Below are 27,538 nucleotides of genomic sequence, written 5' to 3' on the forward strand. Positions count from 1 at the left end.
AAAAAAAAAAAAATATGCTGAGCAATGTGGTCTCCACCATGCAGAGAAATCTTGACAAATTGGGTATAAAGCGATTCACTGGCTTGATCTACCTGGCTAGTGGGGTTGTAAACTGCCCTGTAAAGAAAACATGGAGCAGTGCCATGCAACAGTCATATTACCAGGCAGAGGATCACAGCAGAAACTAATATAGCCAAAGAGTAATCATTTGGTCCCTTTTTATTAAGCTGGTAAACATGTTTGTTTTCGCCTTTTGGACCACCTGAACTACGAGATCCAGTTCAGCAGAGGACATTTAGAACAGCATCTTTGACATGCATGTAGTATTTGTGCAATTTTTTTATACTACCGGAGCAGGGAAACAGCAGTAGCTCTCACTATTCTGAAAAAAAATGTACACAGTACGCTGAAATGGCCTGTGCTCAATCTATAAATGACAAAACAAATCCGCAATAGATCAAAAATCCGTTTACCATTAGACTTGAAGGGTTTTCCCCTCCTTAACGGAGGTTTCACTGTCCTGTAAAATTAGGGTTTACATTTACACTTTTGTCCAAAACAAACTGGCTTTACATGTTAAAACCATGTTGGAATGGTATGCTAAAATAAGTGAGGCAGATTTACAGATACACGCCAGTTTTTATTAGAAAACATACATGGACAGAAGCCTCAAGCTGGTATAGAATGTAAACATTCAAATTCGCTAAACAAGGTCATACAAAGGCAGTTGGCCACTTCTAAGTGGCAAGTTATATTGCCTTGGCAGGTAATGTCAATTTAGATAGAGAAATGACCACAAAATAAAAAACACTAAACTATAATAAACTTCTTCAAATCACATTACTAAATCATTTTAGCTACAGCAACAAAATTAGAGACTACCATGATCTGAATTATAGTACAAAATGGAAAGTGGTGAGGTTCTCCTCCTGATGCCTTGTGCTGACTCAAATACCAGCTTCATGGGATATACCTAGACGTTGAAGGCTACAGAAGCCCTGTGCCAAGAATGGCGAATGGGGAGGAGACTGGGCAGCTCCAGGTCTGAATGTGCTTGGACTAAACATAACCAACAGCTTTCTCAATGTTAAAAACCAAGCAAGTTTTTCAAGGCCCGACAGCCCTTCACATCTATTTTACTTGCATCATAATGGCACCCGCTGACTAATGTGATTAGCGATAGACAGGGACATTTGGTAACACCTTTTGTTCACTTTCTGTCAATAAGCTTGCGCCTTTAAAGGGTTCCAGGTATACCACTATGATTTTCTAAAACCTGACACTAGCTCATCAAAAATACTAAAGAAAGTTTATTTTTGTTGAGCAATACATTGAACCCTGATAGGCAGGGGTCGCTAGACTACACAAAAAAAACTGTTTAAAATTTAAAAATTCCTTAATTCTTTATTCCTGGTATCACTAGAACAAAGGATAGGGAAATATACTTGACATCATGGGGAAATGGGAAACATACTACAACAGATATAAAGACCTCAGGAATGTACATCTAAATCAACACTACATTTCATTAATCATCAGCTGCACTGATGGGGGGGAAAAAAAAAAAAACTGCAACTATTCCAGTCCTTAACAAGAAATGCCTCCTGTATAAGCTGCGGTAACTTTTCTGACTATGGATCCTCGCTGCTCCTGTAGTAGATTTTACAGTTCCTCTAATGCACATGGACGACTGTCTCAAAGTAACCTGCAGCTTTCCTGACAAATCCTCGCTCTCTTGCTAAGAACTGTAGCCTGTTGAATGATACAGGACAAGAAGATTATTACTCAAGTGATCTGTCAGACAGATTGAATCATCAGCACAAAACATATGCAATAGGTTACCTGTATCTACTGCAGACTCAAAACCTCCTGCTTCCATATCCGCCGCTACCGCCACCACCTCCTCCACCAGATCCGTAACCACCTGTAAAAATAAGTACACAGTCAGTTAACCAGATTACCCTTTTAGGGCAGTAGAATGACCATAGCGATTCATTCATACATCTGCATTTTACAAAATAGGTCAAGTGTGTGTGTTCATGCGTGTGTGGGCCGCGCAAGATGAGGTCAGAGGTAAGCTTGTGCTTTTTCAGATAGTAGATTGGGGTGAAAGCCAGGGGTCATTTTTCACAGAAATTCTTCAAAGCACTCCAAAAAATGCTTTAGGGCCTATGTTGTCAGGCCTCAGGTTTGTGTCAAGGCATCAGTTTGGAGTGCTGCTGAGAGCATTCAGAATTTGACAGGTGCATTTGACCTACTTCAATATAAATCTGACCTGAAGCAAATATAAGCCCATTGATGCAGGCCTTTAACCAGTATAGGTGTTTAAAACTGTATCCGCAAGCTACCCATCTAGGTGTATACACCGATGAAAAATTACCAGAATTCAATGCAACTGCCTTAAAATGCATAGAAGCTTATGACAAAGAACATTGATGTAAATGGAGCCCTGCACAATTACACCACTCACCACCATAGGGGCCGCCACCAGTTCCAGAGCTCCTTCCACTGAAGCTGCCACCACCTCCCTTCATGGGTCCATAACTGGATTGCTGCTGACCCCCGTAATTTCCAAAGTCATTGTAGCTCCCTTAAAACCGTATAAAAAAATAAATAAAAATTAAAAATAAATAGAACGGATTCTATTTAAAGAAAGAATTATTCAGAATGATTTTCACAAAAATGGTAGGCATTCATCTAACACTCCAATGTGTTTCAAGTTCAAACAAGCTAACTTATGGCCAACCATGAAAATGTAATGTTTGTTAAGTCCCCCCCCTCAAGCTGTACATGCACATTTACCCATTTTTAAAGACCCTGTAAGCACAGAAAAGTAACGGTCAGCCCACAATAGAAATTTGGGAGTAACAAACAGTGCCTTGCCTTGAATAAAATTGCAAGAAATGGTGTCAGCCTGGCTAAGAGGACTACCAGACAACAGCTGACCAACAGCGAGGGGAGGCATTTTGTTGATCAAGGGGTAGACTGGAAAGGCGATTAGACTGATAGAATGAACAGGGCAGCTTTTAATTGTACAACAGGATCAATTGGCATTGCTTTTACTCCAAGAGGAAAACCCCACACTATTTTAATGGTTTAAACAAACTACACATTTACCATAGTGCTGTGTGAAGTTACAAGTTCACTACTTTTGCACAAATATGAATGCATTTCACGGCAAACAGTCATTTACCAATATTTAGGTTAAAAGTAACTTACCACCACCGCCAAAGTTTCCTCCTTCGTTGTAACCATCATATCCACCGCCACTACCACCGCCATACCCGCCACCTTGGTTTCCATACCCTGGGCTACCTCCATAGCCCCTGCCACCACCACCATAACCAGGGCTACCACCATAGTTGCCAGGCCCTAGGTTAATGTGGAAAACAAAAAAAAATTTTTTTGAACACTTGAGAGGAAAAAAAAAAAAAAAAAACCCATCAGTAAAACATGAATTATTCATCTCATTAGGATCTGAAAACTGCAGGTTGTTACAACACTTAACTCCTCAAGACTGAAGAAATGGGGAAAGAGAGAGAGAGAGAAAGAAAAAAAAAAAAAAAAGGGAGGACACCATATAGGCAAAATAAAACCTACCATCTCCGCCAAAGCCATTGTATCCATCTCCTCCACCATAGCCACCTCTACCACCACCATAACCACCTGGAAATAGAGGATGGATAAACTTATTAGAACCATCTAAGGTTGAGGAGCCTCATCCATGTCCTACACTTGAATGACTAGCATACCAGATACAAAACCTATTCATTACTGCAATAATGGTAGCTTCCAACTCCAACCCAAGTACACCTATACAAATTGAGCGGTATCCAGAACACACCACAATATAGGATGGAAAACAACCACTTGCCAACAAACCACCGTCATCATACTGCGGCTCTCCTGTGCAAACCGCCATAGGTGTACGCTGGACTGTGCCCACGGACTAGATGTCAGGGACATGGCAATTTCCCGTTCTGCCAGATGACATGTCAGATCTGTTCCTAGTGATCTGTAACTGCATTCTCCGTCATGTCCCTAGTAGGGGTAGCCCACCCCCCCTACAGTTAGAACACACTTAAACAACCCCCATCCCCCCCCCGCCAGTATCATTTTTACATTGATCAGTGCTTTAAATAAAATGAAAATACATCCCATAGTTTGTAGACGTGATAACTTCTGAGCAAACCAATTTTTTTACAAAAATATGTAGAAAATATATCGGCCTAAATTAACGAATAAATTCGTTTTTTTGAATATGCATTATAGTAGAAAGTAAAAAATAGGATTTTTGTACTCACCATAAAATCAATTTCTCTGAGTTCATGGACGGACACAGCAGCCTTTGACCCTAGGGTTATATCCGCTTCCTTCCAGGAGAGTTAGGCAGAAGAAAAGCACTTTAACTGTTAACAACACTTTCCTCAGTGCAGCTCCACCCAGGGGGGCGTGGTTCCCCGGTATAACCCACACCCTGCTCTAGCAGCTCTCCAGTTCGTAACAAGCAGTACAAACCAAAGGAGGGGTGGGTGCTGTGTCCGTCCATGAACTCAGAGAAATGGATTTTATGGCGAGTACAAAAATCCTATTTTCTCTTCCGTTCATGGACGGACACAGCAGTCTTTGACCTTAGGGACGTCCCCAAGCAGTGTAAAAAATTGAGGGGTGGGAAAAACACCACATCAACCAAGCTTGCATCCCAAACAAAACCGGAGTTACTCAATGAAGGAACTCCAACTTTAAAACTGCTGCCTGTAACACCAAGCGGCCGAAGGAGGCATCAGAAGATGCACCCACATCCACCTTGTAAAACTTTGAAAAAGTGTGGACCGACGACCAGGTCGTTGCCTTACACACGCGTAACACAGAGGCTTGATGCCGGAAAACCCAAGAGACACCAATCGCCCTGGTCGAATGCGCTGTAACCTGAAAGGGAAAGGGAGGCGCCCGCCCCTTCAGGGCATAGGCCTGAAGCACAACCTGTCGGATCCACCTAGAAATGGTGGCCAACGATACTGCCAGACCTTTCTTAGGACCGGCCACCGACATGAACAGTGAGTTCGACTTCCGGAAAAAAAGAGCCATAGCCGAAAAGTACACTCGTAGTGCCCGAACCACATCCAGGGAATGTAAAGTGGCCTCCTCCGGGTTCTATGGCTGACAAAGATGGCAACATAATGTCCTCATTAATGTGAAAAAGCCGAAACAACCTTCGGGAGAAAAGACGGCTGAGGTCGCAGCACCACCTTATCCTCATGGATGACCAAGTAGGGTAGGGAGCCTTGCAGGACAAAGCCGCCAGTACAGACACCCGTCTGATCAAGGTAATTGCTACCAGAAATACCACCTTTTGTGACAGTCAACAAGGGAATCTTTCAGATGTCCTCAAAGGGAGCATCCTGAAGCACCGAGAGGACCAAATTCAAGTCCCACGGGGGCAGTGGATGGCGTACCGGAGGGGTCACATGCCGGACCCCCCGCACAAACGCACGCACCAAGGAGTGCGCCGCCAAGGGTTGCTGAAAGTAAAACAGCCAGAGCCGAAATCTGACTCTTAACCGTACTCAAGGCGAGAGCCTGATCCACTCCCTGCTGTAAAAATAGCAGAATCCGGGACACCACGTAAGTACGAGGGTGCCACGCCATCTCCTCACACATAGAGATGTAGGCCCTCCACGTACGATGGTAAATCCTACGTGAAGTAGCCTTCCGTGCACGCAGCATGGCAGAGACCACCGAGCCTGATGGGCCCCGGTCCTTCAGTACCTGGCTCACAACAGCCACGCCGTTAAAGCCAGTGACCGTAAAGCAGGGTGGAAGACCGCACCAGGTCCGCGTACCAGGAGCGGCGTGGCCAAACTGGGGCGAACAGGTTTGTTGGAATCCCTTCGGCACGCCCGGAATGTGAACCACCGACAGAGCTGGAACGTAGCGTTCGGCCCACCGGAGGATGTGCGCGAATTCCATCGCTGCAGCCAAGCTTTGTGTGCCTCCCTGATTGACGTATGCCACAGCCGTGGCGTTGTCGGACTGGATTTAGACCGGTCGGCCTTGCAGACCCAGAGACCACATGGAGAGACATAACTTGAACGCTCAGAGCTCCAGTACATTGACTGGAAGGCGGGACTCCTCCCCGAGTCCAGCGCCCCTGGGCTGACTGGGCACCCCAGACACCCCCCCATCCGGAGTGGCTGGCAACCGCCGTGATCACTGTCCAGGGACACGGCAGGAACAATTATCCGGTCCGGAGTACCGGAGAAGTCAGCCACCACACTAGGGAGGACTAGGTCAGTCGACCCGAATCTGGTAAACCAGAGACGAAGGAATCTTGTTCCAACGTGACAGAATTTCCTTCTGTACACTCGAGTGTGGAATTGAGCCTACAGAACTGCCTCGGAAGAGGCCACCATCAGACCCAGCACTGATATGCAAAAGCGAAGCAACGCCCATTTAGGGTCGCCAACCGATTCCCCGCAGATTGCAGAGTCCGCAGGGAGGAAAACTTCCGCCTCCGAGGAATTTAGGACCAACCCCAGACACTCCAGCCGCTGAGACGGTACCAGTACCGACCTCTGGATATTCAGCAGCCAACCAAACTCGGAGGGACTGACAGGTGATAGACACATCGTCTAGCTAATTCCAAGCTTCAGGAAGCTCCCAGAAGAAGGTCGTCCAGGTAAGAAACTGGTCCTCCCCGACCGTAAGGCGCAGAAAAACTCTGGTGTTTTGCGCAAAAGGGGAAATGCAGGTACGCGTCCATGATATCCAGGGACGCCAGGAAAACCCCGATGGAGCGCTGCTATTACTGAGCGCATCGACTCCATGCTGAACTATTGTGCTTTGACAAAGCAATTGAGGGCTTCGAGGTCCAAGACCGGACGGACCCCGTCCTTCTAGGGAACTAGAAACAGATTGGAGTAAAAAACCCTGAAACCGTTCCGGTGAAGGAACCGGCACAATCACTCCCCTGACCAGAAGATCCGGAAGAAACCGGAGGTTGGAGGAAAAAAAAATCTGTATGGTGGAGAAGAGAGAAACTCAATCTTGTACCCTGAGGAAACTACTTTGCAGACCCAACGGTCGGAAAGAAGAGATCTCCACCGAACCGCAAATCCGGCCCCCCACCCTAGATGTGAGCTGGGGCAAACCTACATGCGGAAGCAGGCTTGTCCGCAGGCTCGTTGGGCTTGCGGTACCAGGGGCGCCTGTGTCCTTCAGTGGACGACTTAGCCCCCTGAAAATGATTTCCTGCCGCACTTAGGGGGCGAAAACAAAACCGCTTGGGAATAGTAAATGAGGGCCCTTGCCTACGGCTAGGCATCTTACCCTTCCCAGATTGCGGGAGCAGAGTGCTCACACCGCCCGTGGCATCTTTTACGATGTCATTCAGGGACACCCCAAACAGCTGTTCACCCTCACAAGGTAATTCCACCAGGGACTACTTAGAGGACTGGTCCGCAGACCAACCTTTAGCCATAAAAGGCGGGACAGTACCACCGCGGAGGCCCTGGAGAGCAAGGGGAGCATATCCAGGGCTGACACACAGACAAATATTCGACCTTGTACCAACTGGTTGGTCAGGTCCACGCAGGTCTCAGAAGCATCCTGCGCCTCCCCCCACTGTGAATATGGAGCGGCCACAGCTCTCCTATCTGCGGGGTCCTTAAAAGCCGTAGCCCCTTCCACAGGTAATGTGGCAGGCTTGTTCCGAAACAAGCTACCCAGCCTGGACACAGGGGGGGTCCACTGACGGAGGAGATACCCACTGTTATAGGAAATCCTCAAAAAGGGGAACGGACCGCAAAAACTTCCTGCGATCGATCCCATTCCCTGCATAACATTTCCAGACATGGAACACAAGGAAAACACTTTTTGCGGTGCGGCTTACTGAACCCAAAAGGGACTGACACCTCAGATGCCTCCGCCGAATCCTCATGTGCTTGAGTAACCCGCACCGCAGTGTCAAGAGCCCCAACAAAAGCACAATCACGTGCTGACCCTGAAACAGGGCCATCCTCACAGTCCGTGTGGGCTTTGGCCTGCAGCAACTGACAAAAACGGAACCAGAGCCAGACGCCTCAGCGAGGCCCGATTCCCTGTCAGAAAAAAACATCCCAGAAGGAGGCAAAGGGGGGGGGGGGGGACGCTTTGTAACCCCCCACATTCCCCCACCACTTCCATCCTGACCCAAACGCCCCAGGGACTGCCATCACAGCATCCCTAGAGGCCACAGGAATAGGAACACAGCATGTCAGTGAGAGTCACTGCAACAGCCACCCTAGTACTGCCAGGTTCCACAGGACATCCCCCCAGCCGCCACAGAGAGCAAGGAAACCCTCCCCCCGGAGGACTCACCGTCTGACCAGACCGCCGCTGCTGAGAGCCAAAAACGCTGCCTGTGCTGCGCCATCCATAGGAAAGTGTGCATGAGCCGTCAGCGCCGTCATCCTAGGCACAAGAGGCCAAGAGCTGTACCAAGATGGCCGCCGACTTGCAAAAAAACAGCCTGCGGGCTCCGAGAAAATGGCCACCGTAATAACTACTGCGCCATATAACACAGCCGGTCAGTGGCAAAATGGCGCCAAAACTGCGTTTTTTTTTAAAACATGTACAATGAAGCCCCAGTGACACACGGCAAACACATAGGCCCTCGGGACCCCCCCCCCCATGTCAGCACATAAGCATAAAAAAAAACACCAAAACAGCACCCACAGCCCCCAGGTCAGACTGAGCCCCCCCAAGCGGGCCCCCCACCTCACGGCCATCACCCGGAAACGGGAAAGGAGGGAGAGCAAAAGCAGGGTAAACCCTGTCGACCTCCCAGGGGAAAGTTCCAGCCATACCACCTTACCTGAGCAAGGGGCCACTACTTACCCGTCCTGCGACCACCGGCTGGAGGCATCCTGGACAGAACAAACGTCCACCAACGGCATGGCTGTCGGCCAGATACACTGTGACAAGGCCATAGAGACCGGTCATATGTGTATCCTGGAACATGTAGTTCCCCGGCCGCCCCTTGGAGCAATGGGGCCAGTCGTGGATGACCCAGAGCTGAGCTGAGGGCCGGCACACGCTCGATGGCCGAACATGGGGAGACTAAAAGAATCAAGACCCAGCCTGTCACCCAGTCGGCTGTTGATAGAAGAATCACAGGATTCAATAAAAATGCCGGAACAAAATAATAAAAAGCGGAAAAAATAAATAAATAAATTCGCAGAAAAATTCCAGAGTACAGGGACTCCAGAGCGCCTGTCCTCTCCTGACATTAGGCAGAAAAAAAACTGGAGAGCTGCTAGAGGAGGGTGTGGGCTATACCCAGGGAACCATGCCCCCTGGGAGGAGCTGCACTGGGTAAAGTGATAACACTTAAGTGCTTTTTTTTCTGCCTAACTCTCCTGGAAGGAAGCAGATATAACCCCAAGGTGAAAGGCTGCTGTGTCCGTCCATGAACTCAGAGAAATGGATTTTACGGCGAGTACAAAAATCCTATTTTTTACTTTCTACTATAATGCATATTCCAAAAAACGAATTTATTCGTTAATTTAGGCCGATATATTTTCTACATATTTTTGTAAAAAATTTGGTTTGCTCAGAAGTTATCACGTCTACAAACTATGGGATGTATTTTCATTTTATTTAAAGCACTGATCAATGTAAAAATGATACTGAGGAGCTGCACTGAGGAAAGTGATAACACTTCAAGTGCTTTTTTTCTGCCCAACTCTCCTGGAAGGAAGCGGATATAACCCTAAGGTCAAAGGCTGCTGTGTCCGTCCATTACCGGAAGAGAAAAATATTTTTTTTCAAAATTGTCAGGCTTTGAGGTGATTAAATACCACCAAAAGAAATCTATTTGTGAAAAAAAAAAAAAAAAAAAAAAAAAATTTGTTTGGGTACAACGTCGCACGACCATGCAATTGTCACTTCAAGCGACGCAGTGTTGTATTGCAAAAAAAAAATAATAAAATGGCCTAGTCATTAAGGGGGAAAATCCTTCCGGGGTTAAAGTAGTTAAGATGGTCTCAAAAAAAAAAAAAAAATTGTTTTACCTCTGTTCCCAAAGCCACCTCCGCCACCACCACCACTGCCGCCACCTCTTCCAAAGCTTCCTCCACTGCTTCCGTAATTTCCACCTCTACCCACAAAGTTGCTTCCACCCCCTCCACGTCCTAAAACGAAGAAAGCCATATAAACCAAAAAAAAAAAAAAACCCACACACACACTCCTAAGACAAGACATTCTGGCCTACCATCCCTTTAAGCACTGTACCTCTTTGGGTGCTTGCAGTTTGCATCTCTTGTTTAGACAGAGCTTTTTTAACCTCACAGTTGTGATTGTTGATTGTGTGATATTTCTGAACTAAAAAAAAAAAAAAAAAAAAAGGGTGAGGTTAGCAAAACAATACCAAATACAATTTATAAAATCAATCAAGACTACACATTCATTGGCTGGGGAAAGCAATGGTAGAAATAGCTACCCTGATCTGCACTGAACAGCTTCTATATCAGGGGTCTCCAAACTTTCCAAAGGGCCAGTTTACTGTCCTTCAGGCTTTCTGGGAGAAGAAAATGCCACAGCAGTGGGGAGTAAAACACTGCCCCATCATTGGTGTTAGTGGAAGAGAGTCTCATTGTTGGTATGAATGCGAGGAATCAATGGTGTCAAGGGCTGACTAAAAGCAAACAAAAGACGGCATCTTGCCCCTGGGCCACAGTTTGGAGACTGCTGACAAAATTTCCAATTTTTTTAGAAGACCTAATCTGTAAAAGCAAGACCTTTAAGTAAACGACTCAAGCAAAGAACTTGCCAATGAAATCGCTACTCACCAACAATTTTGTCGACTGTATCATGATCATCAAAAGTGACAAAAGCAAATCCCCTTTTCTTTCCAGACTGACGGTCTTCCATCACCTCAATGGTTTCAATTTTGCCATATGCCTCAAAATATTCTCTCAAATGGTATTCTTCTGTGTCTTCTTTAATGCCACCAACAAATATTTTCTTCACAGTAAGGTGAGCACCAGGCTTGACCGAATCCTGCGTTAAAAATTAAAATATAGATAAGGCCCTTTTCTCTACTAAAGTTGGAGGTTTGAAAAAAACAAAAAACAAACAAACACCTCACCTCTCTGGAAACTGCTCTTTTAGGCTCAACAACACGGCCATCGACTTTATGTGGACGAGCACACATTGCAGCATCAACTTCTTCCACACATGAATATGTCACAAAGCCAAAGCCCCTGGAGCGTTTTGTTTGTGGGTCTCTCATAACCTGGAAGTGGCACAGCAGTTCAATACAAAAATTCTGTATAGAAAATTGGCATCACCTACAATGCTTTGCAGGATACAAATGCAATTACATTAACTACTTAAAGCGGAGGTCCACCCGTTTTTCTTTTTTTTTAAGCCAGCAGCTACAAATACTGCAGCTGCTGACTTTTAAAAAATGGACACTTGCCTGCGATGTCAGCAGACAAGGCTGAGCAATCGCTCGGCCCTCAGCTGCTTCCGCCGCCATCCTCGGTGAGAGAATCAGGAAGTGAAGCCTCACTGCCAGATTCCTTACTGCGCGAGGATCGCGGCACGCCGTCACTGGTCCCGCTCTCTCCTGGGAATGGCGTTTCCCAGAAGTGACTGACATGACGAGCCTGGACTCCCGCGGGAGTTAGATCCCGGAAGTGGTGCCAATACCTGTCTCATTCTAGCCCTAGACCTCCTCTGTAACTCAAAAGATGCAACCTATAGAATTTTTTAAACGTCGCCTATGGAGATTTTTAAGGGTAAAAGTTTAACACCATTCCACGAGCGGGTGCAATTTTGAAGAGTGACATGTTGGGTATCATTTTACTCGGCGTAACATTATCTTTCAATTATATATGTTCTAAGTAATTTTCTAGCAAAAAAAGATAAATTGTTTTAAACTTGTAAACACAGAGTCTGAAAAACAGGCTCGGTCCTTAAGTGGTTAATGTAATAGGACCAAGAAGGAATCACTTCATGAAAATCTTAAATTTGTATTAATTGGGGGCTACCTCCCCATGGCACAGAGCTGTGCATGTAGGGCTCAGTGCACATTATTGCTGAAAAGCAGGAGGTTGCATTTATGGTAGAAGAGACTGTCAGTGTCTCTTTAGTCACAGCACTTCCTGTTAGCATTTTATACCACTTTAGCATAAAAAAAAAAATGATTCAACTTACCACACAGTCTGTTAGCTTTCCCCATTGTTCAAAGTGTTCCCTCAGGCTGTCATCTGTTGTCTCAAAACTCAGGCCACCAATAAACAGCTTCCTGAACTGTTCAGGTTCCTTAGGTTCAGGACCCTGGATTAAAAAGGATAATAAATTATACATCACTAAGCCAGTATAGGAGTTTATCTGTGCCTTTCATAAACATTAACTATCCAAAAAAAGAGATAGGAAAAAAAAACAACCCTATGATTTACCCTGCAATTTGGAGACAAACTAGAAAATAAATTATGGAGCTATGAACATCACAATTTGCTCAATTCAGAATACTAACCACTGCAGTTTTATGCTAACCGCTGCAAACACCTAAAAAGTTAAGATTGAAGAGAAACTTCTGTCCCTGTAATACTGGCTCCCTCTCCCCATGGGCACCACCACCATGGAGAATCCAGCATGTGGCAGGCATGTCAAATGGCTCTACCTTGCCTTTGATACATGCAGCACATCTGCACAAGCACAGGGTTTCCACACACATTGCACGTGGGAAATCCAGCAGTGCGTATGCACAATCAGGCATCAAGAGCACAATGTTATTCTTAAAGTGGTTGTAAACCCTTACAGACCGTTTGACCTACAGGTAGGCCTAGATCAAGGCTTACCTGTAGGTCCAAGAAATAGCTTGCTAATCTACGCAGTTAAGGAGATATTTCCAAGAAAGACAGCACTGGCGCGCATGAAAACGGTGTTCAAGCCACACATGTGAGGTATCGCTGCAAACGTTAGAGCAAGAGCAATAATTTTGGCCCTAGTCCTCCTCTGTAACTAAAAACATACAACCAGTAAAAATATTTAAAATGTCGCCTATGGGGATTTTCAAGTAGCGAAGTTTGGCACCATTCCACGAGCGTGTGCAATTTAGAAGGGTGACATATGTTGGGCATCTATTTACTCGGCGCAACTTCATCTTTCACATTATGCAAAAACATTGGGCTAACTTTATTGATTTTTTTTTTTAAGCACAAAACTTTTTTTTTAAAAAAAACACGTTAGAAAAAATTGCTGCGCAAATACAGTGCGAGATAAAAAGTTGCAATGACCGCCATTGTATTCTCTAAGGTCTTTGCTAAAAAAACATAATGTTTTGGGGTTCTAAGTAATTTTCAAGCAAATAAATGAGGATTTCTAAAATGTAGGAGAGAAACGTCAGAATTGGCTTGGGTGCTCCAGAACGCCTGAAGGTGCTCCCTGCATGTTGGGCCTCTGTATGTGGCCACGCTGTGTAAAAGTCTCACACATGTGGTATCGCCATACTCGGGAGGAATAGCAAAATGTGTTTTGGGGTGTAATTTGTGGTATGCATATGCTGTGTCTGAGAAATAACCTGCTAATATGAAAATGTTGTGAAGAAAAAAATAAATAAAATAATCTTGATTTTGCAAAGAACTGTGGGGAAAAAAATGACAACTTCAAAAAACTCACAATGCCTCTTTCTAAATACCTTGGAATGTCTTCTTTCCAAAAAGGGGTAATTTGGGGGGAATTTGTACTTTTCTGGCATGTTAGGGTCTCAATAAATGAGAGTACTTCAGGTGTGATCAATTTTCAGATATTGGCACAATAGCTTGTGGACTCTAACTTTCACAAAAACCAAATATGCACCAATTTGTACTTATTTTTACCAAAGATATGTAGCAGTATACATTTTGGCCAAAATGTATGAAGAAAAAAATACTAATTTGCTAAATTTTATAACAGAAACTAAGAAAAATTCATTATTTTTTTTATTTTTTTTACAGAATTTTCAGTCTTTTTTCTCTGTGATTAAATACCGCCAAAAGAAAGCTCTATTTGTGTGAAAAAAAGGACGAAAATTTCATTTGGGTACAATGTTGTATGACCGAGTAATTGTCATTCCAATTGTGAGAGCACCGAAAGCTAAACATTGGTCTGGTTATTAAGGGGGTTTAAGTGCCCAGCGGTCAATAGGGGCATCTTCACCGGTCTCACGATTCGATTCCGATTATCTGGTCAACGATTCGATTCCGCGATGCATCAAGATTACCAACGAGCTCTCACTTCCGCTTGGGCCGCCTAGGTGGCCCTTCCTCCCCGAAATCTTCTGAGACACATCACAGGTCCCAGAAGATTGCCCAGCTATGCAGGACAGCGCAGTGAGACATGCGCACCTGGCTGTGAAGCTGCAAGCCGTCACAGCCGGATGCCCACAGTAGTATTGCCAGCACTGTGGACAGAATGGAGTGTTCGGTAGGCCACATCGCTGGATTGTGGGACAGGTGAGTGTCTTTATTAAAAGTCAGAAGATACACTTTTTTTTGTAACTGTAGCTGCTGACTTTTACAATTCTTTTTTTTACTGAACTCTGCTTTTAAATAAAAATAACCTCACTCCCTTAAAGTGGAGTTCCACCCAAAAGTGGAACTTCTCCTTTAAGCACACCTCGCCCCCTGACATGCCATATATGGCATGTCATTTTTTGGGGGGGTCCTCTTTTTAGTGGGACTTCTTGTCCCGGCTACCTAGGTGACTCCTTCTGTCGCCCTAGGTGGCACCTCCCTGCCAGCGATCTTCTGGGACACAGGTCCCAGAAGTTTGGCTGGCCAATGGCAGATCACAGTGCGCGCCTGGCCATGAAGCCATAAGCCATCATGGCCCGTGTGCCCACAGAAGATATGATGGCATTGAGGAGAGGAGCGTGGAAAGGTACGGGGCTCTGTGCGGTGTCGGTTTAATAAAAGTCACCAGCTACACTAAACTAAAAAACGGTGGAACTCCACGATAAAAAGTGCACTACAGGGTACAGGAATATACAAATGTGACTGCTGGGAGGTCAGGAGGGATTTAATTCCACAGCAAGTTCCCTGTACTGTCTGTGTTGAAATTTCCCTGGATTCCCAAGTTCGCACATTCCAGCACACTAGGAGTTAACACAATGGAATGTGCGAACTTAGGACACCAGGGAAATGTCAACACAGAGCACATGGAGGAGGAGAAAGAATACTGCTGTAACTAAGAATCCCCTTTTTGCAATACATGCCGTTCTAAACCATTAAGTGGCCACTGCTGCATGTGCTTTTTAAAATATATACAGCTTCTCATACCTTTGTTTCTGTCTGTGTATGCTGCTCTCTATATTCCGCACATGTGACTCTGTCCTGTCCGGCCCGCCTCTCGTTCTCCTCTTTCCCGACGTCAGTGGGAGTTCTCAGCCCCGCCCACCAACTGTACTGTAGCCATCAGATGAGAAGAGAGGCGGGCGGGGCTGACGTCAGAAGACGTGGGAGTGAGAGGTGGGCCGGAGCGAACATGAGAATGAGAATATACAGACAGCAATATAGGTATGAAACACTGTATGTTTTAAAAAGTACATGCAGCAGTGGCCACTTAATGTATTATAGCGGCATGTATTGCAAAACGGGTATTTTATTAGACACGCTCGGAGCGCTCTCCCGGGTGGGGCAAGTCGGGATGACGTCACCTGACATCGATTATTGGGGTCACATGCATCGATGCCGCATCGGGGGGGGGGCCCCAATCGCGATGCAACGATTATATTAAGCACCCCTAGTGGTCAAGTGGTTAAAGGAGTTGTAAAGGAAAAAAAAAAAAAAATGTGCCTAAAATTAATGTCTGCAAGGTAGACAGAATAGTGTAATGATTCTGTTAAAAAAAAAATAAAAAAAAATAGTAAATACCCATTAAATTCCTTCATCTATATCACCTCCGGCATTCTAGTTTCTGTTCTCTCATTCACTTCCTGGTTTGCGGCGCTCGTTCATGTAAGAATTACATTTCCCAGTATGCATTGCGGCACGCCCAGTAATTCACACCTCCTTGAAGTCTCCAACACGTAGAGAGCGTCCTGCCACACAGATGTAGTTCCCAGGAGGGGGTGAGCACGTTACTGACCACCGCAGTAAAGCCTCCCTTCACGGTGGTGAGTAACAGACAAGCAGGAAGTGAACAGAACAGAGAAGAAATAGAGCAACTTCTGAGCAAAAACGAACAATGAGGAAGTGAAAAGAGGAATGTCTGCAGGTAAAGGATGCTTATTATGAAAAAAAAAAAAAAAAAATGTGTTTCACAACCCCTTTAAGGAGGGGGCCCCTTTTTGCCATTCGAGAACTGCGTCGCTTTAGCTGACAATTGCGTGGTTGCGCGACGTGGCTCCCATACAAAATTGGCGTCCTTTTTTTCCCACAAATAGAGCTTTCTTTTGGTGGTATTTGATCACCTCTGCGGTTTTAATTTTTTGCGCTATAAACAAAAATAGGACAATTTTGAAAACAAAAAAAATATTCTTGTTTACTTTTTGCTATAATAAATATTCCCCAAAAAATATATAAAAAAATATTTTTTCCTCAGTTTAGGCGATACATATTCTTCTACATATTTTTGGTAATAAAAAAACGCAATAAGCGTTTCATTGGTTTGCGCAAAAGTTATAGCGTCTACAAAATGGGGGATAGTTTTAGGCATTTTTATTAAATATTTTTTTTTTTACTAGTAATGTCGGCGATCAGCGATTTTTATTGTGACTGCAACATTATGGCGGACACAACGGACACCATTGTCATTTTTACAGCGATCAGTACTATAAAAATGCACCGATTACTGTGAAAATTACACTGTCAGTGAAGAGGTTAAGTGTGACCTAAGGGAGTGATTCTTACTGTGTGGGGGCTTGGCTTGGCATGCAACGTCACTGATCGTTGTTCCCCATGACAGGGAACAGACGTTCAGTGACACTGTCATGAGGAGGAACACTTACTTCTCCCCGTTCTTTAGCTCTGTGACCCGACCGCAGGACACCGGCAGCTATGGGGGTCCAGGGATGCGGTCACAGAGCTCATGACCGGGTCACGAGCGCGCGGCTGGGCTCTTAAAGGTGACGTACCTGTATGTGCTTATGCCCAGCCGTACCGCTCTGCCGACGTATATCGTCGTTAGGTGGTTAACTAGAAAGGAAATAGGTCAAACTCCCCCCCCCCCTATCTAAAATTATGATTGGAGGGAGGGGCAGGAGCCAGTGCAAACAGAAACAACTTGTTTTTGGGTTGACGGCCCACTTTATTACTGCTTCAGAGACCTAAAAAATTCATAGGACCGGTTTTTCTCTTTTTTGCATACATCTTACAATTAGGGGAGCACTTCATGTAATGACAAATCAGGATTCAGTTAAGTTTTAACATTTCCTTTACTTAGCTACAAATAAATGTGAAAATACTTGTGTAAAGCCAAATACCATAAACTATTCTAAAGATCTACACCAAAAGAGTGCAAGAATACGTGCAAATAACCCCGTGGGAAACTCCCAAGTGTGGGGAACAAAATAAAAAGTCTGTTGTGATGAGAGTTAAGAGTGTGAAATCACTTTCTATACTTACTGTTTCTTCTGAAGTCCAACAATTCTATTTTGATACAGAAAATATATATTTTACTTTCACAGAATTTAGCCTATTAGAAAAGCATCCTTACAGAAAGCCAAATAAAAATATACCCGAGTCTGTAAGGCTATTTTTTTGTAGTGGTAAAGTTAAGAAAGGCAAAGAGCAGTGCAGAATTGCATCTAGTGTGGTCTAACAATTGTAACGCTTTCCCTGCTTAAAGGAGTTCTCTGACCTAAAACTTTTAACCCGCGCTGTGCCCGGGCTGTAAAAAAATAGAAAATAAACTGTCACTTACCTGCCTACGATCCCCCATTGTTCCGATATCGCCGTCCCGTTCTCCGGTCCCGGTCTCTTCCGCTTCCTGTGTGTCGGTGACTCATAGTGCGCTCAGCCTATCAGTGGCCGCGACGGGACATTGCTGCGGCCGCTGATAGGCTGAGCGCACTATGAGTCACCGACACACAGGAAGCGGAAGGGGCCCGGGACTGGAGAACGGGACGGCGATATCGGAACAACGGGGGATCGTAGGCAGGTAAGTGACAGTTTATTTTCTATTGTTTTACAGCCCGGGCACAGCGGGGGTTAAAAGTTTTAGGTCAGAGAACTCCTTTAAGATTACTACAACTAAAATTTGTCACAGAGCTACTTCAGTGACGCAAAGCCTTGCGGTACAAGGGCTGAACTTCAGTTTCTCCTTAGTTATAGTTTGGTCCTTTTTTTCCCCCCTTCTAAAGTCTTTTATGCAGAAACGTTGTACTTTGTTTGGTCATCGGATGTGTAGTTTTTACTCCGTCAGCTAGTTGGGAAAAAGTCCTGATCCAACTATCAGGAGGGACAGCGAAGTGCCTTGTGCTGCAGCAGGACCATTCATTAGCTAGTAACTACACAGCAAGAAGGAAATCTGGGCTCCGAAGGACTCGCCTCAAAATGCATTTAGTCCTTTCAAACACATGGAATCCCTTAAAGTGCAACGTGCCTAAGAAGTTATCTTTTATGTACAGTACCCTTTTAATGTTGATTCTGACTAACTTTACAACAGTTCTTTCAACACAGCATTTTTTTTTAGAATACAGCAGAAGTAGGTTTTGATAAGGGTTATGGTTACAAAGAACTACAAAAATCTGTAACACACACACACACACACACACACACACACACACACACACACACACACACACACGAAGCTGCAACAAGCAACCAAAACAAAAATATGTTTGGCTGAGATTTGCAGCGTCAAATGTTTTTTTACCATGTCAAACAGGAGTAACTAAAGTCACATGAAAGCTCATACTGGTTGCCTCATATCAAATAACTTGTTAGGGCCGGTTCACACTGGTGCAATGTCAGAGATCGGATGCGATTCGCACCGCAGTGAAAAGCACATGCGATCTCTGTGTTATGCAATTTCAGCCATAAAGATCATACAGCTGGATTTGCATCAAACTCACACAGGACCCTTTTTATGTCCGCAGCAGAATCGGTTCACACCCATGCAATCCGATTCCTGTCCGAATTTGCAGATCGCACTGCGATATGCAAACTGATTTGGGGGTGTCATCAACTTTTAACTGACACTCCCAGCAGTTTGCATAGGGCAGTGTGAACAGCCGCCGGGAAACATGCGATACGGGAACCCGCAGTGGATTCGTAGGGTTTCCCGCATCGCAGCAGCGTGAACCAGCCCTTAACATTTATTTTAAAGAATGAAATAAAGAACAGTCCATTTTAAAATCCAGAAAATACAACATTTAGCGATATAAAAGCTTTGAAAAAGGAAAATGTCTAAAGTAAATTTTGTCAAAATATGCTGAAAAATCCAAGTATACTTACACCATCTTCTGAAGATGGCCAGCGTTCCTACAAATGCAAAAAAATTGTACAATTAGACAAAAGTCACCAACCTAAAGAAACAAGTCTAGCCAACATCATATTTGTACATTAGAAGGCAATCTCTTTAAAGCAAGGCCCACCTGTTCATTTTTAAACCCAACATGGCTTACTTTAAACCAGCAGTGGTCAACTGGAAAGTTATAGTGGGCCGCCGCCCCCCCCCCCCCCCAGACACGTCCATAGGGCTGCACAATAGCATCACGTTTGTGAACCACAACACCCCAAAGACTTGGGTCCTGTAGCATTTTTTTGCAGTGTATCAATACACACATTGACATTGGAGTGCAATAACTACCAGCATTGGTGTCAGTACTATTAACATACATTGGTGGGCAATGGCAGTGAAAGTAACTGGTGGTTCTTCAGTGAGCAACCTCAATAGAGGATAAGCCACCTTTGCCACCAAGAAAACACCTGGAGCACAGAGGCAGATCAGTATGCTCAGAAACGTAAACACGGAGGAGACTTCAAAGTAAAAATATAGGCAAAATGATTTTTTCGATTGAGTAGGAGGGTTATAATCACTGAGATTTTTTTCTGACATCTGTTTGGCCATCAGACACAGGATGTGAATAAATCCCTGCAAATTAAGGGAATTCCTTGGAGGTCCCAGGCTCATTAGAACAAGTGTCCCCATTGAAAGATTTCCCCCTCTATTATTCTGCTGGGGACAACCCAAAATGTTCTTAATGGCCCCTTTCAGACTGGGGCGGGAGCTGCGGTGGCGGTATAAGGGCGCTAAAAATAGCGGCGCTATATCGCCGCGGGAATCAGCCACTAGCGGTGCGGTATTAACCCCCGCTAGCGGCCGATAAAGGGTTAATACCGACCGCAATGCACCTCTATAGAGGTGCATTGCGGGCGGTATTGCCGCGGTTTCCCATTGTTTTCAATGGGAAGGAGCGGTATACATGCTCCTCTCACCGCTCCAAAGATGCTGCTTAAAAGAAGATTTTTTAGTCTCCCGCCAGCGCATCGCCTCAGTGTGAAAGCCCTCGGGCTTTCACATTGAGTCTGCAGTGAAGGCGTTTTTCAGGCGGGATAGCAGCGCTATTTTTAGCGCTGTACCGCCTGAAAAACTCCTCAATGTGAAAGGGGATTTACTTTCAATAATTAAACAGGACAAACAGAGGGTGAATCTAACAAAACGAGGCACAGACAGCAATACAAAACGGGCTTTGTTCCAATCCCTCTCCACTCTGCGGGAAACAAAGAAAATGAAGGTTTTGCCTTTAGTTATACTTTAAAGTGTCTGAAAACCCTTTGAAATTAAAAATGAACATTGCATAACCTCACAAAATACATATGCCTTAGGCTGGGTTCACACTATACTACACGACAGCAGTACGACTTTCATCCTACTTTGCTCTGCGACATCTGTCCTACATCCATCCGACTTGAATGAACAGGATACTACTTTGATCCGACTTTGTGATAGTCTGACTTGTCCTTTGACCAATCAAAACAATCCCAGTGTGAGATCAATTCCTTTTACTACTGCTGCAGTAATCAGTATGTCTGATGCCAAATGTCAGGTGGTAAGGACAAGGATCCTACTTCAATGATATTCAATGGGCTGAAGCAGGATCAAAGTTGGACCAAAGTAGTACAGGGAGCATTTTCAAAGTCAGACCGACTTGTGTCGGACCAGTTAAGATGGCTCTCATAGGGAATCACTGATTTTTCACACGTCATGCGACATGAGCTCCCAATGTCGGAGCGTTTGTCAAACAAGTGTGAACCCAGCCTCAATCATTAGTACCTAGTAGAGTGGGATCTATCTGCGCTCTCTTCTCCAATCTGCACGGTGATGGCCCACCCAAGGAGACTAGTGGAGGTGCATTAACCACATCCCATCCTTAGGCCACTTATAAACAGCCCATGGTTGAAGTAGTTGTACCAGGATCTTGGTTAAGGCAACAACCACGATTCATATTTTTTTTTTTTTTTAGCCGGAATTTCCTACAAGGTAAGTGATCTGAGAGGATACAGAGCTGCTGGATCAATTTTATAGGTGGTGGGTATCCTCCCCAGTACCAGTGAGGAGCCGGGTAAGGATGCAACTGGCAGCATCTGCTTCCTGGGACACAGAGAAACCGATACTGTCCCTCCCCACTGTGTGTCATCAGAAACCAGAAGTGACAAACCAGGATTTCATCACTTCCGGCTTCGTTCTCACGTAAACAAGCCGTTACCAGCTTGTGAAAGCATCTTGTCATACGGATCTCAGTTTGATCAGATGCTTTGGAGGCTAGAGAAGGTCTCTTCATAAAGGGAACCTATCACAGACCATGCTATCACAGGGGATGTTGTTCATCACTTGAATATAAAAAATGCATTAAAGAATTTTTGGTCCTCAAGTGCAGAGGAGTAATGCTTTAGTATTTAAATACTGGTAATGTCAATAGTCTGGGCAGGTGCACTTTAACCATTTGACCTCCAGAAGGTTTTACCCCCTTCATGACAGAGCATTGTGCAACTGACAAATGAGGGGTCATGACACAGTACACAAATTAAATTTACTGGGAATGCACCGATACCAGTTTAAGACTGAGTAACGATACTTTGGAAAATACTTGCAGATACCCATTTTTAGCGCTTGTTCACGCCATACATGCATGAAAACTGATGGGAAAACCTGCACAGATCTAAAGATGCGGACACATCGGTTTTCATTTGCGTTTCAGAACGTTTTTACAGTCTGTTCACATACATGGGGCTGGTTACAGTGCGATTAAAAAATAAAAAAAAAAAGAGTCCTGTGTGATTTCAGTCCGATTAGGTGTTGTTTCTAATATACTACAATTTACATTGGAATCACCTGAACCAGAGCCACACATGAACAGTCTGAAGGAATTAGTATCGAAGCATTTGCATGAGAACAAGTTTCGTGCAAAAGCCAAGTATCATTTTTTTCACACATTTTAAAGTGGAGGTTCACCCAAAAACTTAATTTTTAACATTAGATTGAGGCACATTTTGTCAAGGGGAATCGGGTGTTTTTTTTTTAAATCGAAGCAGTACTTACCGTTTTAGAGATAGATCTTCTCCGCTGCTTCCGGGTATGGGCTGCGGGACTGGGCGTTCCTATTTGATTGACAGCCTTTCCGACGGGCTTCCGATGGTCGCATCCATCGCGTCACGATTTTCCGAAAGTAGCCGAACATCGGTGCGCAGGCGCCGTATAGAGCCACACTGACATTTGGCTTCTTTCGGCTACTCGTGACGCGATGTATGCGACCGTCGGAAGCCTGTCAAATAGGAACGCCCAGTCCCAAAGACCATACCTGGAAGCGGGGGAGAAGATCTATCTTTAAAACGGTAAGTACTGCTTCGATTTAAAAAAAAACACCCGATTTCTTCATAGAAAGAATGTATCTTTGGCAAGGGAATCAGGAAGTGAAGCCTTGCAGCTTCACAGCCTGGTTCCCTACTGCGCATGCGCGAGTTACACAGCGCGGTCTCAGTGGTCCCTGTTGTCTTCTGTGACCTGTGTGTCTCCCAGAAGACAGCGGAGGGGCCAGACATGGCGTAGATCGCCACGGATACTGTGATCTTTTCGCTGGAATTGGGAGAAAATACCTGGATTAGACACGTATCTGCCCCCCAAAGTTGCCAAATGTGACATCGGAGGGGGGGGGGGGGACCGGATAAACTGAAGTTCCATTTATGGGTGGAACTCTGCTTTAATTGGTTTGTGTGAAAGTTATACCGCAGCGGTGACGATCCTTTAGGCCCCTTTCACACGGGCGATCCAGTCAGGTACGCCTGTCAGCTTTTTAGGTGGACCTGATCAGACCATCCAGTCTTTTCTATGGAGCAGTGGATACGTCAGCTGGTAGTCCTATTCCCCCATACACCTGGCAGATCAGATGGAAATGAACAAGCAGTCCATTTCTATGCAGTTTGCCCATAAAGGAGAGCGGGACTGTCCATGTCTGCTCTGCATAGCGGAGCAGAGACAGAGCCGTAATCCGCCTGCTCAGCAGGAATCAGTGGAGAGATCCCCCGCTCAGCAAGCAGATTTCGCTACACAGATGTGCCTGTGTGATGGGGGCCTTCGATTTTAAAGGGGTTGTAAAGGTTTGTTTATTGTTTTTTCTAAACGGGTTCCTTTAAGCTATTGCATTGTTGCTTCACTTACCTTTTCCTTCCATTTCCCTGCTAAATGTTTTTTTTTTGTCAGAATTTTTCACTTCCTGTTCCTCCTCAGTAAGCTGTTCTGGCTGACTAACCCCCAGCCAGAACGGCTCGGATGATGGTGGAAAGCTTACTGAGGAGGAACAGGAAGCGAGAAATTCAGACAAAAAAAAAAAAAAACATTTAGAAGGGATATGGAAGGAAAAGGTAAGTGAACCAACAATGCACTAGCTTAAAGCGGTGGTTCACCCTCCATAGCAACATTTTAGCATAAAATTAGGTATAGTAGCGCGAGCTACAGTATGCCTGTCTTGATTTTTTTCGCCCGGTACTCACAGTGCAATCCTCTATAGAAGATTCCGACTCCCCGCTGGGAATGGACGTTCCTATCCAGACGGAGGATGATTGACGGCCCCGCGGGGAGTCGGAATCTTCTATAGAGGATTGCACTGTGAGTACCGCGCTAAAAAAATCAAGACAGGCATACTGTAGCTCACGCTACTATGCCTCATTTTATGCTAGAGGAAAAAAAAATGTTTTTGTTTTTGTTTATAGGGTGAACCCCCGCTTTAAAAAGGAACCCATTTAGAAAATAAAAAAACAAACCTTTTAACCTTTAATGAGCAAGGCCCTCCTATTCTGTACGTATTGAACTGTCACCCTTCTAAATTGTAAACAGTTGGTGCTAGGGTGACCACATTTACAAACTACCATTCAGGGACACCCTCCCTTCCCAAAAATTAGCTTGTGCTGTAACAAATCACAGCACAGTGATTGGACACAAGAGGTGGGTAGGGGTGCAACGGATCGTCACCGATCCGTGATCCGAACGGGCCACCCCGTTCGGATCGGCACACCCCGCGATCCGCGGAGCGCTCCGGAGCCTAGGCCTAGGAAAGTCCCCGGCTTCGGCCTAGCTCCGGAGCGGCGGCCAGAGCCCAGCGTGACACGCCTCCCCGGGGAGGCATGTCAGGCTGTGCACTGGGCTCTGGCAAGCCGACATGGAGAGGGAATATTAGCAGAGAAGCACTGGTGTGAGAGGAGGGGGGGGGGGAAGAGCACATTTCAGGGGTGGATTAAAGAGGAAGCAGGTGAGGCTGTTTGGGACTTGTTAAAAGTACAATCTTGATGTTTTTACAGATATATATATATATATATATATCTGTAAAAACATCAAGATTGTACTTTTAACAAGTCCCAAACAGCCTCACCTGCTTCCTCTTTAATCCACCCCTGAAATGTATGTGTGTGTATATATATATATATATATATATATATATATATATATATATATATATATATATATATATATATATATATATATATATATATATATATATATATATTAGACACACACATTTTTTTTTTTTTGGACCAATGAAAACACCCTTTTTTTTTTTTGCGCTGATCCGAAAATGATCCGATCCGTGACTCCTGATCCGAGGATCGATCCGATCCGTGAGTTTTTTGATCCGTTGCACCCCTAGAGGTGGGATTTATGATTTCTCCAATCACAAGCAGGGGGCGGGACACATGGTCACCCTAGTTGGTGCTATATAAATCCTAAAGAGGATATGGCGAGAGTCAAATGCAATCTGGGTGCAGTGCAATTTCAGCCCATTCATTTGAATGGGCTGAAATTGTGCTGATGGCACCAAAGTACTTAAAGCGGTGGTTCACCCTAAAATCCACTTTCTGTCACTAGATCCAGCATACTGCTGACATCTGCAGTATGCTGGATTTTCTTTTTTTTTTGTACTTATTGTTTTATCCGTATGTCTGCTCCGGCTCCGAGCGGCGTATCCTTCCGGGTATAGGCGTTCCTAAGTAAAGCGCAGTTGATTGACGGGCTTGGATAGCGCGTCACACCTTCCGGAAATAGCCGACGTGACTCTCGGCAATTTACGGCACCTGTGCAGTCAGCTCTACACGGCAGGCGCAGGCGCCGTATAGCAGCCGAGAGTCACGTCGGCTATTTCCGGAAGGTGTGACGTGCTATCCAAGCCCGTCAATCAACTGCGCTTTACTTAGGAACGCCCATTCCCCGACGGATTCGAGCCGGAGCAGACATACGGATAAAACAATAAGTACAAAAAAAAGAAAAAAAAATCCAGCATACTGCAGATGTCAGCAGTATGCTGGATCTAGTGACAGAAAGTGGATTTTAGGGTGAACCACCGCTTTAATGCACAAAAAAATAAAAAAATTGCACAGCAACCAGATCGCATGGTACTACGATACCATGAAATCTGATGCAAGCACACAGCATTTGTGCGACAACAACATTGGCACCCGCCGCACATTGCAAGTAAAGTGCACTTTGAACACAGATTTCCACGTTCTGGTGGGAACTGCCTCTAAAATAAAACAAAGAAGTTTAGCAGCAACTTGAATGTTGTTTTCCGCGCCATGCCATGTAAATAAGAAAGGATACAGACCCAATTTGGCTGCAAAGCTTGAAATACACTTTATGATGTACAATGAATATGGGGGGGGGGGATTCTGGCAAGAAAACACTTTTACACAAACACTTATGCTGCGATCTACTTCACTTTTACAATCTACAGTTTTGTTTTTATTCATTTTAAAAAGGGGGGTATATATAACCCCTGCATCGTAGTAGTTTGCCATGAGAGATGCATAAACTGAGCCCCCCCCCAATGTATGAATGAAAGCTGCACACAAGGTCAGTCCCCCCGGCTGCCGCTCTCACATTTCAAGTTGAGCCGCCTTCCATTTTCGCTCATTTCCTGGCAGCTGCCATTTGCAGAGTGAGGGGGTGGGGAAGGTGCAGGGGGAGGAGCAGCAGCTCCTATTAATACCGGCCACAAGCATCCAGTGCATCTCACAACATGCCAGCCTCAGGACAAGGACATGCCAGTGATTTTATAACCACCCAGCCTCCACATGTGCTGTGGCACTACAAATCCCAGCATGCCAACAGCAGCCAGGCTGAGATTGCCTCTTATTAACCCGGATAAACATCACAGATCTCGTCTACTGCAATGGAAATGCAAGAAGAGACTACATGCATGCAACCCAATAAGAGGGGAGAACCAGAGGCGCCTACCCAGAGGATCACATACTGGTGACAGAGCCACACAAACACGTGACTTGCTACTAAAAAAGGAACACACCCCCCAGGACAGCCAAAGAAGCTGTGCAGCGGGGCATGCTGGTACTTGTGGTGCAGCTGTACCGGCCTCTGACCACTCAGGGGTGTGTGGACTACATGCACCGCAGCTGCCCATTGCCTCCCTCCCTCAGAAAACACCCCCTCCCCCACTCGGGTTTGGCGCTCTTTCTCCGGAGAGGCCGCGACCTGCGCGCACACACACACCACGCTGCAAGGCCCCTCCCGCCATCCACAGCGCGCACGACGCAGCACCCCCGTCCGCCATTGCACGCACTCCGGTTCCCCCAGTTCGGTAGAAGGTCTCACTTACATCCATTCCTGGCCGAGGCATAGCTCCGAACTCGCTCTACTATTGCCGCCGCCGTTGAGGAGAAGAGAGGGAGGGGGGCACGTTCCCGCTTACGTGACACGTTCCCTGGCGTCAGCGCCTCGCACCGCCCTCCGGCTCAATCTTCTCTGCCCAGCTGCCAATCACAGCGCCTGTAGTGTGTTGACGTGTCCACTACTACAGTCAGCTAGGCCGCACCAAACGTGTGTGGGAAGGCAGCATGGCGCCGTCCTTATGTTATACACAAAATACACACACAGCCTATAGTACAATATTCACAACTCCAAACTGCTCTTTTATGGCATTCTATCCCTCACTCCTGCTTTCCTCCTCGTGTTCGTAGAGGGTCGAATAAAGACAATAGTCCACCCAGTTCCACCTGTGTCAGTGTCTATATTCCCATATCCCTGTATGTCGTGTTCCTGAACATGCACATCCAAGAGTCTC

At 45.4% G+C, this 27,538-nt stretch overlaps 1 protein-coding gene across 4 annotated transcripts; it reads right to left on the reverse strand.

Moving 5' to 3' along the window:
• Positions 1–619: 619 nt before the first annotated feature.
• Positions 620–27,181, reverse strand: HNRNPA3 (heterogeneous nuclear ribonucleoprotein A3). Of its 4 annotated transcripts, XM_040357674.1 has the most exons (13): positions 27,074–27,181; positions 19,428–19,454; positions 17,595–17,618; positions 12,202–12,324; positions 11,129–11,275; positions 10,830–11,040; positions 10,273–10,362; positions 10,053–10,172; positions 3,601–3,666; positions 3,220–3,372; positions 2,471–2,590; positions 1,843–1,924; positions 620–1,752 (listed from the first exon to the last, which is right to left on the reverse strand). In XM_040357674.1, exons 1-12 carry the CDS (start codon positions 27,092–27,094, stop codon positions 1,860–1,862), a joined length of 1,167 nt encoding a protein of 388 aa, XP_040213608.1. In that variant the 5' UTR covers positions 27,095–27,181; the 3' UTR covers positions 620–1,752; positions 1,843–1,859. The 4 variants fall into 4 exon arrangements, with proteins under 4 accessions (XP_040213608.1, XP_040213609.1, XP_040213611.1 ...); XM_040357675.1 differs by lacking the exon at positions 17,595–17,618; XM_040357677.1 differs by lacking the exon at positions 10,053–10,172.
• Between the last annotated feature and the right edge of the window lie 357 nt (positions 27,182–27,538).

Source organism: Rana temporaria, chromosome 6 (genome assembly GCF_905171775.1).
Source record: "Rana temporaria chromosome 6, aRanTem1.1, whole genome shotgun sequence".
Lineage (NCBI taxonomy): Eukaryota > Metazoa > Chordata > Amphibia > Anura > Ranidae > Rana > Rana temporaria.